The sequence below is a fragment of the Polistes canadensis genome, unplaced genomic scaffold, assembly GCF_001313835.1.
Source record: "Polistes canadensis isolate GaletaPanama2010 unplaced genomic scaffold, ASM131383v1 scaffold_235, whole genome shotgun sequence".
In the NCBI taxonomy this organism is placed as follows: domain Eukaryota; kingdom Metazoa; phylum Arthropoda; class Insecta; order Hymenoptera; family Vespidae; genus Polistes; species Polistes canadensis.
In genome coordinates, this window is record NW_014569782.1 from 113061 (window position 1) to 127087 (window position 14027).

General features: G+C 29.8%; 2 protein-coding genes across 5 annotated transcripts in view; both read right to left on the reverse strand.

Annotated features, from left to right (window-relative positions):
* Positions 1 to 3169: 3169 nt before the first annotated feature.
* On the reverse strand, positions 3170 to 5142 carry LOC106790410 (protein YIPF1). Its single transcript, XM_014755272.1, has 4 exons — positions 4819 to 5142; positions 4283 to 4671; positions 4025 to 4205; positions 3170 to 3955 (listed from the first exon to the last, which is right to left on the reverse strand). The coding sequence occupies exons 1-4, from the start codon at positions 5018 to 5020 to the stop codon at positions 3693 to 3695; spliced, it is 1035 nt and encodes a 344-aa protein (XP_014610758.1). The 5' UTR covers positions 5021 to 5142; the 3' UTR covers positions 3170 to 3692.
* Positions 5143 to 5421: 279 nt separating this feature from the next.
* The window catches only part of LOC106790409 (thyroid receptor-interacting protein 11-like), a 34381-nt gene continuing 25775 nt past the window's right edge, over positions 5422 to 14027 (reverse strand). For 3 of the 4 annotated variants that reach the window (XM_014755268.1, XM_014755271.1, XM_014755269.1), the window contains 10 exons: positions 13326 to 13490; positions 13015 to 13128; positions 12550 to 12928; positions 9621 to 12440; positions 9443 to 9546; positions 9250 to 9349; positions 6982 to 7063; positions 6729 to 6915; positions 6546 to 6641; positions 5422 to 6452 (listed from right to left, as the gene is read on the reverse strand). In XM_014755268.1, coding sequence (XP_014610754.1) covers positions 6300 to 6452; positions 6546 to 6641; positions 6729 to 6915; positions 6982 to 7063; positions 9250 to 9349; positions 9443 to 9546; positions 9621 to 12440; positions 12550 to 12928; positions 13015 to 13128; positions 13326 to 13490 — 4200 coding nt within the window. In that variant the 3' untranslated portion in view covers positions 5422 to 6299. Of the gene's footprint in view, positions 6453 to 6545; positions 6642 to 6728; positions 6916 to 6981; positions 7064 to 9249; positions 9350 to 9442; positions 9547 to 9620; positions 12441 to 12549; positions 12929 to 13014; positions 13129 to 13325; positions 13491 to 13999 lie in introns of all 4 variants that reach the window. The other variant, XM_014755270.1, reaches the window with a different exon arrangement.

Genomic DNA, 14027 nt, shown 5'->3' on the forward strand with positions numbered 1-14027 from the left:
TCTTTGTATTTAGAAAGAAATAGAATGAGGGAGAGAGAGAGAGACAAGATAGATAATAATTTAAAAAAAAAGAAAAAGTTACTTGTGAATATTTGAGAGAAACACCTGACTTTGAAAGTTTCTCGTAATTCAGAAAAATAAAAATTGCAGGAAGCCTTTTGAACGCGTAATAGGATAGTAATTATAATAATAATAATAATAATAATAATAATAATAATAATAATAATAATAGTTAATGTGTAAAAAATAAATTTTTCATATCTTAAAAACGCATACAATAGAGAGAAATAATTAAAAAAATAATTGGCGTCTCCTAAGACTTATAAAAATCTTTCCTCCTATCCTACTGCATTCTGATTGGGCATTTTTATATTGTATTTAATAAAAAAAACAGAACAAGTAATTACACGCTGCGTATATGTAAAGAAAAGAAATGATTTCTGTTTTTGTCACATATTTACCACAATTAGAAAAACAGAAAAACAAATTAAAATCGATTAGAATTAGAAAAAAAATTAATCTTACACACACACACACACATACTATACTAACGAAAGTTTATATCGAAGATTGCACGAGAGAGTCGATAATATTATATAATAAATTCATTAATTGTAACAAAATAATAAAAATAATCAAAAAATATAACAGAGGAAGAAAACTACATTATCGACTGGTGCAATCAAACGAACGATTGATCGATCGATCGTTCGAACTATCGATCATGCGACTGAATAATCAACCTGACGTTTTATTGTATAACATTTTTCGCATAAATTAATTACAAAAAAACTAACAAGCGTTAGTAGTTAAATTAGAAAATGGTCCGATTGTACATATTATCAAATAATATTATATATATATAGATTTTAAAAACAAAAGAAGAAAGAGAACAAAAAATAACACTCATACACACACACACGCCAATACTCTTACGTGTATTATCGATATACGTATACTGTAAAACGTGTAATAATCAATTTAAACTAAATACCAGGGTAACAGCAACCAATTTCATTATTATTATTATTATTATTACTATTATCATTATTATTATTATTAAGATTATAATTATAATTATTGTATCTGTGTGTAATGCTTTAAAAACGCCCGCGTGCAAATTAGAAAAAAAGGAGAAAAAGACGTGTTCATTTTCTCGGATTTGTACATTGAATGCACTGATTATAATAATTGCAGTTAAACAAAATACAAATATTGTGCATTATAATAAATTATTATCATTAATATTAGTAGATACCCAGTTGCACAATGTAATGTAAATAATAATGTAATGTAAAAAATTATGTATGCACACACTTTTATATAAAACATTCATATATATATAAAAATATGTGCATATACCATTGAAGGAAACACGTGCACGATTATTACGATCGTGTATTTAAATACTGGTGTACTTTGCGTGAAACATTTTTAATCGTTTAGATGAAGAAAAAAGTCAGACACACACACACACAATTTTTAGACTGTCGTAGAATTTATTATTACTGATTACGCTCCTGCCTATTTGCAATCTTTGACTGTAATATCACGTAATGAAACTATAAAAAAAGTAAACGAGCAAAAAAAAAAATAGAAAAGGAAACTTAAAAAAAGTAATAATAATTAATAATCACCAAGTCGGACCAAAATCGTTGTGAGCATTAGCCGTAAACTCGAACGTTTTATCGATAACTTGCTGTCGAACACCATGAAATATAAGAAAAAGGAATTTTTTCTTTATTCGTTTGATTATTAATATTTAAAAAAAAATCACTTTAATTATATTTGTATTTTACTTATTTTTTTTTTTTCTTGTGCATATTGCGCCTAATTGACCGCAACCGAGACGACAAATAATGGCGGTGTCACAAGTGTAATCATGTTTCAGGGGTAAAACTACCGACCTGCCACTTACCATATTAAACAAATTATAGAAAGAAAATTCGCGTTATTTCGAAGAAACGAACGGGGACGATGCGATGGGATGCATGGTGTATTTGCATAGCAAGTGCGAGAGTATTTCGATGGTTACTCGGCTCTTGCATTATTTAAACATTTTAGGCTTTTAAAAAACTCATAGAGAATTTTTTGTATTTTATATAAGAAACATTTGAAGACGCTCACATCGATGAGAGGCTTGTAAAACGAAAGACTTTTCGTAGACGTTGCGATTTATATAACGTTGAATGCCATGGCAGAGGGTCACCAAAAATCGGCACTAATTTTGTTCATAACACCATAAAGGTTTCACGAGTTAATTTTAATGCTTTTAGATTATTCTTATTGTTACTACATAAAGTTTGAAGAAATAATTGCAAATTATATTCGAACGTATGAAAATAATGTAGATATATATATATTTTATAATATTTTTTGTTTCTCTTTCTCCAAAAGTCATGGTATTTATTTCTTAGATGAATAGAATATTTGTACGAATGGGAAGAAATAAAAATAGAAAAGTGACCCTCTCTGAAAAAAGTTAATCGGTCGTGTTACGAGACTTAATCGAAATGTAGTCAAAGTAATTAAATGAGGGGGGAAAAGATGATTGGTATATTAATAATTAATATATATAGTATATATACCAACGCGATATACTTGTTTTATTGCAAGGCTCAATAATAATATAATTGGGTTAAAAGGAATTAACCCTTTCGTTTGCTCGTATCGTTGGATGATATACGACCTTTATATGGGTTAGTCGTTCATCCATGGGTGACCCGTATATGGGTCACTAGTAACAAAAAGATTAATTATTAACACGGTATACATATATACACATAAGTTTGTGTATATCGCGAGGATAATTAATTAAATATATATATATATATTTATTAAGTATTAATACATACTTGATGATAATAATAACGTAACGATACTACTACTACAAAATAAATGTTGCCTTTGTCACACTGGTTAATGGGAATGAACAAAATATTAATTACTTACGATTAGTAATATATATATAAGTAATCTATTATTACTATCATTATTATTATTATTATTATTATGTATATATAATATATATATACCAATGACACACTACTATGTACAACATGAAGATTCGTATGATCGTGATTGATATGTGTTACGTTGATGTAAATGCGTCCCTACTTTGTGAAACAGTAGGGTTGCCAAATAAATCAACCAAACACTTTAAAGTTCGTATTCACTTTTTTTTCCTAAACATTAAATATATATATATATGCGTGTGTCTATGTGTGGGTGTATGTATATATATATAGAAATACTTATTACGAAAAAGGGTAAATACTTTGTCGTATCAAAACAATTATTAATATGGTATAAGGAATTCTGGAGTTTAGCTTCTTAATTGTCTTTTTTTTTTATACTTCATTATTTGTATAACTGATTTTTAAAAGTATAGTACAAACAAGATCTATCTTTTCTTTCTCTAAAAACATAAAATTTTATAATTTTTTGTAAATTTTCTTTAATATGATGTGCGATTTGTACGATTCATTCGAATACGTTTATTATACTTATGTTTATAAACGGATCATCGTCTCGCAAAATTCTTTAAATTTTAACACATTGCATGCGGGTATATTTCGCCGTGGTTTTACGCGTGCAAGGTTGCGTCCTAGTAACACAAACACCATACATACAATGTCCATCATATTTATACAATACCCGCTTTCTAGCACAAATCTACTAAATACGAATTTTTACGTGACCTGCGCTACAGTGGTAGACTGCGAAAGATGTAAAAGTTTGTTTTTCACATGCAATGTATTTTCCGTCGCATTAGACACTATCTTTTCCATCAATATCTGCATTTTTCCTGTAGACGGTAACGTGGAAGATAAGATTTCTATAGGGTGTTGCGGCGAGGTTTTAGATGGCACGTGAAAGAAACATATCATAAAGCCTGTCGCCAGAAGAAGATGCATACCAAGGATAATGGTGATGTATATGATTCTATGCTTTCCTGTAACATTGATTTTTAATAAATAATTAGATACTACAAATATTTATAAATATAAAACTTGTTTATTACCTGATATAACTGGATACAATGAACGAAGTAAAACACCACCCGACATAAAAGTGGCAACTATTACTAAAATCCATTGTAACCAACCGATCTGTATCGTCCACAAGAATGCAACTGGAATGTAGATGGCCAAAGAATATCCATAAAGACATATGAGCTCCAAAAGCCCTGGAGATGCGTATGACTGAAAACAAAAAAGAATTTGTATTTATGTTTTACCATCGCTTAGAAAAATATGAGATAAAAAATAAGTTGATTTACTTCTATCAATTCTTCTTCTGTATTCCTTGTACTCGTTGTCCACTTCAATGCGCCCCATAATGCAAGCGGTAATAACCAAGCATATAAGAATATCGAAGTAGCAGCATAGGAGATTACATGGAAGTCATATCTCCAATGATAATGACTAGAACTGGCTGTTTGTAAATAGTTAGCCATATTACCGCTTATTGCAACAGAAAATACTAAAGTAACACATATCCAAAATGGACCATATAAGTCTGGATTGGGTCTAATGTGCGTAACCAAATAATTTTCTGTACTATGCGGAAACATTGATCTTTTGATACGCTCTATTACATCTTTTGTATTAACATTAAAAAACTTTTGATAGTATTCTAAAGTCCAAAAACTGTATTGGGATTGATCCACTGAAAGAATAAGACAACAGTTAACAATAATACATCAAAAATGATTTTGACTTTTTATCAATTGGTTTAATACAACATTGTTGAAGTTATATTTATAAGAGATAGTATATTAAATTAATATTTAAACATGTTACATCAATCGTTAACCTTCATTTCTGTTGGGGATGCCTTCTAGATCTTCAAGAATACCGATTCCTGTAGAATCATTAGGTAAATTATTAAAATTTTGATGAGTGGAAGCACCAATGTCAAGTTGTGCTTGACCAACGTTGCTTTGTTGATTCATCGTAGAGAAATCATGGAACGAAATAAACTGCGAATCAGTGTTTTTTGTACGATCACCCTCCATAATTAAACACTATTTATTATTTGAACTTATTTCTTAAACGTATTTGACAATTGCCAGCTGGGCACATTGCAGGCAAGAAAATTACAGTATCGATTTACTACGCGATATATTTCGATATATCGTTTGATGTCAGAATTAAGTCAGCCAATCAGCGAATAGAATTATCGGATGGTGGACTTGCGCCATCTGTTAAATTTCATTGGAACTACATTATATAATATAAATAATATTATAAATATTATAAATAAAATATTACGCAAAATTGTTTATACATATTTTTATAATATTATTATTAATATTAAATACTACAAAAATTGATACATCATTTATATTGTTTAATTTTTACGTTCTAAAAGCCTCAAAATTCAATATAAAATCACAGAATTTTTGCAACGCTAAAATAGTTTTGAATATCCATGACGCGCATTTTTCTAAGCGCGCTTTTTTATTCGACAAAATTTAATACATACTTCACACTCGACTCGATATGTTACAGTCTTACATTTAGTTACTTTATCAAATACATTAACATAATTTATTATATTAACAAATACATACAAAGTTTTATTGTTTATTGTTGAGGACAACGAAAAGGTATGTAAGACAACAAAATATATTTATTGTTCTTTCTTTTCTTTCTCTTTTTCTTAATATATGTGCAATTTCAACAACGTAGTCTTTATGTACAACATGCAATCAAATTTAATATTAAATAAAGTAAATCGAGTATCATATTACATTAGGAGACACTTTAAATAATTATATTCATTTTAATTGATACGATTAAAATTTATACAAGCTTATGATTATTTAATAGAAATAATTTGGAAATTTAAATTAATGAATATTGTTCTTATACGAATATAAATCAATTAAGAACAATTGTTTTCGGCGTCTCCTTAAAAATATTTTCAACATATATAAGTTTTTTACTTTTTATTGCTTATTTTTTTTTCCATAGAAAGAATCTCGCATCACAAATGGAAAATCCTTCGTTAAAGTATAATATTTTTCCTCCACTTAGATTATAGGAATTGATTTGATCAAGCTATCGATAAATGCAGCACAAACATACTAAGGCAGTTTATCTTTCCTTATTTTTTTTTCTTTTTCTTTCCTTTTTAGAGCACAATTATATTACAATATATCAATGTCCGAATAAAAAGTTAGGCTCGATAATAGATAAGATATTTTATAGCTTGTATTTTTTTCCTTTAATTTTACAATGCAATGCTGTTTTTGCAGTGTATATATTACTACTGCATAGATAACTTTAATATCAGCTGTCTTTTAATACTTCTTTCAGAATGGATCCTGTATTTCTTGCTGGAACAAAGTCGGGGAATGTTGGTAATGTAACATTGGAAAGCAATAATGTTGAATGGTTAGAAGAAGTTGAATGTTGTCTGCTATGTGTTGGTCGAGGTGAGGACTAAAAATATATTATTTCGTTGAAAAAGATAAGTTTACTTTTTATATATAAGATATCTGACAGAAAATATAAATACATATATGTTTATCTTACCGACGATGATATTGGCAAAGCAGGTAATTGAGGTTTCGGTTTAGATTCACTTTCTAAAAATCTTACAAATGCAGCTGACAGTGAAGCTTCTTGATCCTATAATAAATAAATAAATATATTTATTATAAATAGAAATTATATTGAAATAATTTGATAGAAAAATCTAGAAAATTCTATACTTGCCTTAGTTGGAGTACCAGTTCCACCAAAACGCGAAAACCAACTGTTATTTGCAACTACATTATTAATACCAGCTTTGTCTCTATCATTTTCTGTAAAATCTAATACCGTGGCAATTACTCTCAGAACAGATGATTTGTCTGCTGCTGACGACGACAAATATCCAAGCAAGAGATTTTTAATAAGATTCCTAAAGAAAAATAATTTATTATAAATATTCATTTGACGATATATAATTTAGAAATAATGTACTCACTTGTCAACTTTTCCTACTCCACTTTGCGTTGCTTCTTCTATTCTTCGTTCAGCGGTATTTTCCAATTCCATTAATCTTTCAACTGGAAATTAATAATCGAAATCAATTATGTTTACTTTTTTTTTTTACTATTATACGTTTTATATTAATTATTATCATACTAGTACAAAACGAATGCTTTTCATATTGATTTCTTTTTATATTAACAATCCAAATTAAATAGAATAAATATTGTAATTAAATAGACAATAAGAAACGTTCCTTGTAAAAAAAAGGAAAAAAGATTTTTGGTTTTTGTATGCATGTGCATTCATTGAGACGTTGTAAAGTTGGCAGATTGGTACGCTGAACAGACATGAGCGCAAGTATAACACAAGTACTGGTAGTTTTGTTATTACACCAGTACCTGATGTAATACTCACACCCACATCTTAATTGCACATGCTGCATTCTCTTCGTTTATCATGCTGTTCTAGCAAACTAATGTTTTCATACATGCTACTAAAAGTATAAGGAAGCTGTTTTAACACGTTAAGCGCCTAGCCTCTTTTGTTGAGCTTTTTATTTAAATTAGGATGATCCACATCAGCCGTAAAAAAACATAAAAGTTTCGGTAAAGTTGGTGGACTGTAGGAATACCAGGCATAGCATTTAACGTGTTAAATATATTAACTACTTTTAGATATATATCGCGTATGAAATTATAATTCTCTATAATCTAAAGATTTAGAATATAAATATTTAATTTATGATTTGAATAAAGAGAATAATTATAAATTTAGAATTTAGTTCCTTTTTTCTGCAGAATATTAGTAACGGGTGGGAAACCCCACGAGGTAATATGAGCTTTTACATTTTACACACTCACGGTTACCGCATGAGATTACCCACTTCCACGTTACCAAGTTTATGTTTTTTACATGTTTTTATAAATCTATCTATTTCAAAGCATTATGCATTTCTATGCTACGATATCTAACAATATATAATTTGATGTTATATATAATATACACCAGAAGAATATTAATGTATTTATATTAATATGTCAGATATTTTTTTAGATAATTTTGGGGAAATTATATTTATATTTAATTTAATTCTTTCGTATATCTTAAATGATACATATTGAAATAATTCAATACAAGGTTTACAATGATTTTCATGGATCTATTATAGAATACCTATACTTTTTAATATCCAATTAATTATTTCAATATAAAATAATACGTTGATGTATCTAATAATTAAAAAAATGTTCATTTCTCTACATTATTTTGTTTCTGCTCGTGTAGCATGCGTACTAAAAATAATTTTTCATAATTATATGGTGTTATATCAAATATATATATATATCAAGCCATTTTTGAGTATTGGTAAAATATAAAGGTCTTGGAAGACTAGCAAAGCTGCAAAATACAAGGTATCTTTATACATTTTATTAATTTTTTTTTTGAGAGAGAAATATCTTTATATATTTATAAAGAAATAATAAAATTATAATTGTGTTACAATGTCAGTATTTTTTATCTTTCTGTAAAAAAAAAAAAAAAAAAAAGAAAATAAAAAATTTTCAAAAATCAGCGAAGAAAGTGTTCACAATAAAATAAAAATAAAATGAAAGAAGAGGAGCACCAGCACCAGTGGGGCAATGCGCATGAGCCAACCAAGATGTGATTTAGTGTGCAAAGGCGGTGGGGTCTGGTTCGTAGCCGGATACCAGCAAGAATCCTGGGCTACAGTTTAATCCCAGAATTACCAGCTGATATTTGACTACATTACCAGATATTATATATATGTGTAAATTGTTTTCACAGATTAGTCACAGCATACACAGTCAAACTGATGATTGTAATGTAGTTTTGATTCTTGTCGCTATTATTATCAAATTTGAGTATATTGAAGTTCTGTAAATAACGTTTTAGTGGGGAGAGACCCAAGTATATTACCGACGATCATATATTTATTTTCCAAAATCCTACAAGCATATAATAATGTATGTGCCAGGTTCAATTATGTATTTAAAAAAAAAAAAGAAAAAAAGAAATAAGTAAGAAAAATAAACAAAAAATAAATATCGTAGAACAAATAATAATTATTGAATATAAATATGAAATAGTAGGTCTTTTACAATTGCTTAGCATACAATCTTGAAAATATAAATATTCGTGTAAAATTATCCAAAAATGTCAAAACACTAACTATGCGATAAATGTAAAGAACAAGATGCAAACAAAAATAGGAAAAATGTGTAGTTTTTTAAAAAGTTACCTTCTCGATTTAATTGATCTATTCTTTCCGTTTTCTTATCCAGTTGTTCGCTTAATCTAGACGCTGCTAGCAAATATTCCTGAGCTTCCACTAATTGTTCCTACACGTATGTGTGTATATATTTATTTATTCAATTAAATAATCATTTTATATTTTGTATAAATCAATTTGCGGAGAAAAGAGTAAGACAAACCTTGAGACAGGAGATTTCATTTAATAATTCGTCTTGTTTTTCATGGGACTCTCGAAGTTGCATTTGTAATTTTTCCGTAACTCTTTTGATATCCCTTTCTTTTTCTAAAATAATAAAATTAATAGCTATCATTATTGCAGTTCGAAAATGATTGCATTAAGGAAAACATTTTTTATACCTCTTTGGAATTGTTCTAAAACTATTTGCAAATTAGTCAGAGCAGCGGTCTGCGACAAAACTTTATCCTCCGCCATAGACAATTTGTTTTGTATGTCGTCTCTTTGTTGGACTATAAGCAACATTTGTTGTTGCAAAGTTTCTATTTCTTGATTCGCCCTTACGCTCGCGGAGGTGTACACGGTTGATGAATTTTTAAGCTTCTCTTCGGTTTGCAGTAATTTTATTTCCAATTCTTTACGCATATCCTCGACCCTCAAAGTTTCTTCCGTGTAACTGTTTTCGATTGTTATTAAATGCGTCCTAAGTCTGTCTATTTCTTTGGCCGAATTCATTAATTTACTTTGACTTTCGTCATATTGATTTTGTAACATTCTATTGTTGGATTGTTCTTGAATCAAGGCAGCTTCCAATGCATTACATTTATCATTAAGAATGTCCATTTCCTGTAATTGAGTCAAATGACCCGGGATTCTACAAATTTCTCCTTTATCATCGACATTTTGAATATTTTCTAATCGTTCTAGTTGAATTTTCAATTCGTTTCTAGCTTCTGCAAGTTCTTTGTCTTTGTCATTTAACAAATTAGCCATTTTATTTTGCTCAATCGACAAATTTCGAGCTTGAGACACTTGCTCGTTCAAGAGTTGAGTTAATCTTTGAATTTCACCGTGATACTGAATACTCTCGTTGTGTTTTATTTGAACCAATCTTACGAGCTCGTCCCTTTCATTTTTAAGAGTAAGAAAATCGTTCGAATCAACTGCGTTAGCTTCATTGTTCATCTTCAAAGATTCTATTTCATTGTCCTTCTCTTTGATAAGATTCGACAAACTTTCTATGGTCTCTTTAGCCATAGAAACATTTTCTTTATTAGACTCGGTGATAGACTCTAATTGATTTTTCATTTCCGCTATTTCTGTCGTTAATTTATTATTTATATCTTTTAGTTCTTCATTTTCTCGACTCTTTTCTTCCAAACTATCGACAAACTTTTGTTTTTCCTTTTCAAAGGAATTTTCTTTCGTTTCAGATTCCAAATGCTTATATTTTTCTTCGGACAAACGAATTTGATCATTCAAATCCGTTATAGTTCTTCTCAAGACTTCGATCTCGTCGTGATCCTCTTTTTTCTTCGATCGTAAATTATTTAATTCGGTTTCAGTTTCCATTAATTGGCTTCGCATTAAATTTAATTCCTTTTCGGCAATCTCTTTTTCTTTCAAACGCAAATTATTCAATTCCGCTTCGGTTTCCATAAATTTGTTTTGCAACAACTCATTGGCAGCAGCTTTTTCTTCATTGAATTTTTCTTCCAATTCTCTAATTTCCTCTAATTTACTACGTAGAACAATATTCTCCGCACTAAGCTCGTTCATTTCATTTTTGGCAATTTCCAATTGAGATTTTATCGAATCGTTTGTTATTTCATACTTGCTTACTTCCATTTGAAGTTCCGATTGTTCCTCTTCTAGCAAAGATTTTTCTGTGTTCAACAGTTCTATCTTCTCTTGGGATTCTACTTGAGTGGCCGTCAATTGATCTAACAGGAATGCATTTTCTTTGACAAATTTGTCATTTTCTTGGGTCAATCGAGCTACCAAATCTTGCCTCAGATTTGCCTCGTGCAAAGCATTGTCCAGTTCTTTCCTCATATTAAATAAATCATATTCCAAATCGTTTCTCTCTATGTTAACTTTTTCCAATGTTTCCCGAAGTTGTTCCAACAAATCGTTCTCTTCTCTTTTCGAATCATCGGCGGTTGCTTTCAACCTAATCAAATCTGCCTGATATTGTTCGTTTTCTTTAATCAAATCAGTATTTTCACGTTCTAGCTCGTTCTTAATATCCACGGTAACTTTGAGTTCCCTTTCCAATTCCTCCATATTACAGACGGAAGCTTTCAATTCATGAGCTATGTTCTCTTTACCTAATCTAAGCTCTTCTATTGTCTCTTTGTATTTTTCCAAAGACGTTCTCAATTCGCTAGTTTCGTTAGAGAACTCTAACAATCTACGTTTCAAATCTTCGACAGAGTCTTCCTCATTTTGAAAAATATTACAATAATCATTGTTAACCGTGGCGTGAATTTTTATTTCATCGAATAAATTTTCGTTTGAATTGATCATCAAACCGTTCTCGAATGTCGGTACAGATTCTGTAACATTTAAGCTTCTCAATTTATCATTCTCTTGGCGTAATTGTTTAACCTCCTCCTGCAAGGATTCAGTTTCAGTTTCCAAGGATGCCACGCGTTCCTCGCTAGCTTCAGGAATGGATGGCAAATTTAATTTCAAATGTTGAATATCTAAAAGCAACGAATCTATGTGCGCCTGCATGTCGTCGCATTCCAGTTGCAAATTGTCCCTCATTTCGGTGCTCTCCTTTAGATTTCGCGTAATCTCAGTTACCTTCCTTTCTAAAACGTCCTTCTTCCAGTTTGCCTCGACGTATCTTTTTGCGACAGTCTCGAAAATCGACTCGTTGGAATCGTTAGTTTCTATGCACGAATTTTTCAAGATATCTTTTACTTTTTGTTCCAATTTGTACAACGAATTACCGCCACCATCATCATCCCCACCATTGTCATTTATTGTTTTTTCATTTTTTCTTCTATCCTTCTCCTCCTCCTCCTCTTCCGTTTGAATATTTTTCTCCACTTTTTCCAAATGACATTTATTTCTTTCAATCGTACTAAGTTTATTCTGCAATTCCAAGACTTTACCTTCAGCCAGATTGTGTTCCACATATAATTGTTCGTATGCATTCTGTAGACACTGATGTTTCTTCTCGTTTTCTTTTTTCAACGTTAACAATTCTTCTACAGAAACAAAAAAAACACGAAATAAATTAATTATAGTATATAATATATAACATTCGATTTTTTAATTTAAATAATATTTTGTTTTTTTTTTTTCTTTAACACAAACCAATAAATTCCGCGTGTTGTCGATCAAGTTCTTCCATACTGTTATTAAGATTTTTATTTTCGTTTTGCAATTCGAGTATTTTTGTAGACAATTCAGCTTCCCTATTATTATTACTCATAGAACTTTCCTGCGAATCCAATTTCAAATTTTCCGATAGATTATTTTCACTGCTTTTATCGAGTTTCTCAATGGAATCGTACATTTTTTCCTTGTCAATTAAAGATGACTTTTGTTTATCATTTTCCAAATTTCTCAGAACTTCGCGAAACAGTTTGACCTTTTCCTGATAATCCAACTTCGATATGACTGTATTGAAATCGTTTACCAGTGCTATTTCGTCTTCCTGCATTCGTTTTACGTTTCTTTCGACCTCGCGATTCTAAATATTATAATGAAAAAAAATTCATGAAAATTTATAAGAAAATATAAGATACATTCAACAAAATAAGATCAATCATTCATTACCTTTTCTTCCATTCGTACGATTCTATTGACCATATCTTGTTTGGCACGCAAATATTCTGCCTTTTGATGATGACCATCAGGAAGTTCGTCCATTATATTCCCATTATTGTTAGCCTAAAAATAATAAAAAAAAAAAAAAGATAAATCAATTAGTTCATTTCGATCGATTTTTCAATACAAATATATGTGCCCATAATTATGAAATTAAATATATATCTCGAAACAAGAGATATATCATTTACAATTAGATCACATTCATAAAATTATGGGCACACATATTATAATATACACATATGTATATAAAGAAAAACCTTTTGAGTTCGTTTAAGTTCAGCTTCCAATTCCCGTATTTTCATGGTGGCTTGAGCCAATTGTTCTTGCAATTGTCTACTATGATTTTGATATTTCGAGTTACGATTTTTAACCGACGGTGGATCCCAGAAGAAAACTTCACCTTCTTCATCTTGATTCTCGTTCTACAAAAAAAAAAAAAAAACCAATAAGAAAACACCTGACAAATACATCTTTAATAAAAAAAGAAAAGAAGAAGAAGAAGAAGAAGTAATAAACATCGAACAAGATTATTTTATATCGTATGATAAATTGTCATTGGTTTGTTTTTTATGTTTTTTCTATAATATTTCAGCACGCGACAGGATATGTATGTATTCCTCAAACAGTTTGTAATGTAGAAGAGAGAGAGAGAGAGAGAGAGAGGCAATAGTTTGTCTTAAAAAAGAATTAGGATGATTATGTATTGCATTAGAAATAGTCGTGAGTATTGAAAGGACGCTATAATGCTTCAGCGATTCGAGTTAAGAAGGAAAATGCATCCGCCGCGGGCAGCCGTATTATTAGCAACTTAGTATTGTTATGCACGTTTATATAAGAACCTGTCAGTATGTGTTAGTGCGAGAGAGAGAGAGAGAGAGAGAGAAAGAGAGACTCGTGAGACAATAAAATGTTGTGTTGGTGTACTACACACCATTCGTTACGTTGTTTTATCCCTCTCA

Bases quoted from the DNA above. Each gene is read 5' to 3' on its own strand.
- LOC106790410 (XM_014755272.1), bottom strand. From the start codon at position 5,020: ATGGAGGGTGATCGTACAAAAAACACTGATTCGCAGTTTATTTCGTTC. The intron at 4,672-4,818 runs GTTAACGATTGA...TTATTCTTTCAG, and splicing joins CATCCCCAACAGAAATGAAG to TGGATCAATCCCAATACAGT. The intron at 4,206-4,282 runs GTAAATCAACTT...TTTTGTTTTCAG, and splicing joins CAGAAGAAGAATTGATAGAA to TCATACGCATCTCCAGGGCT.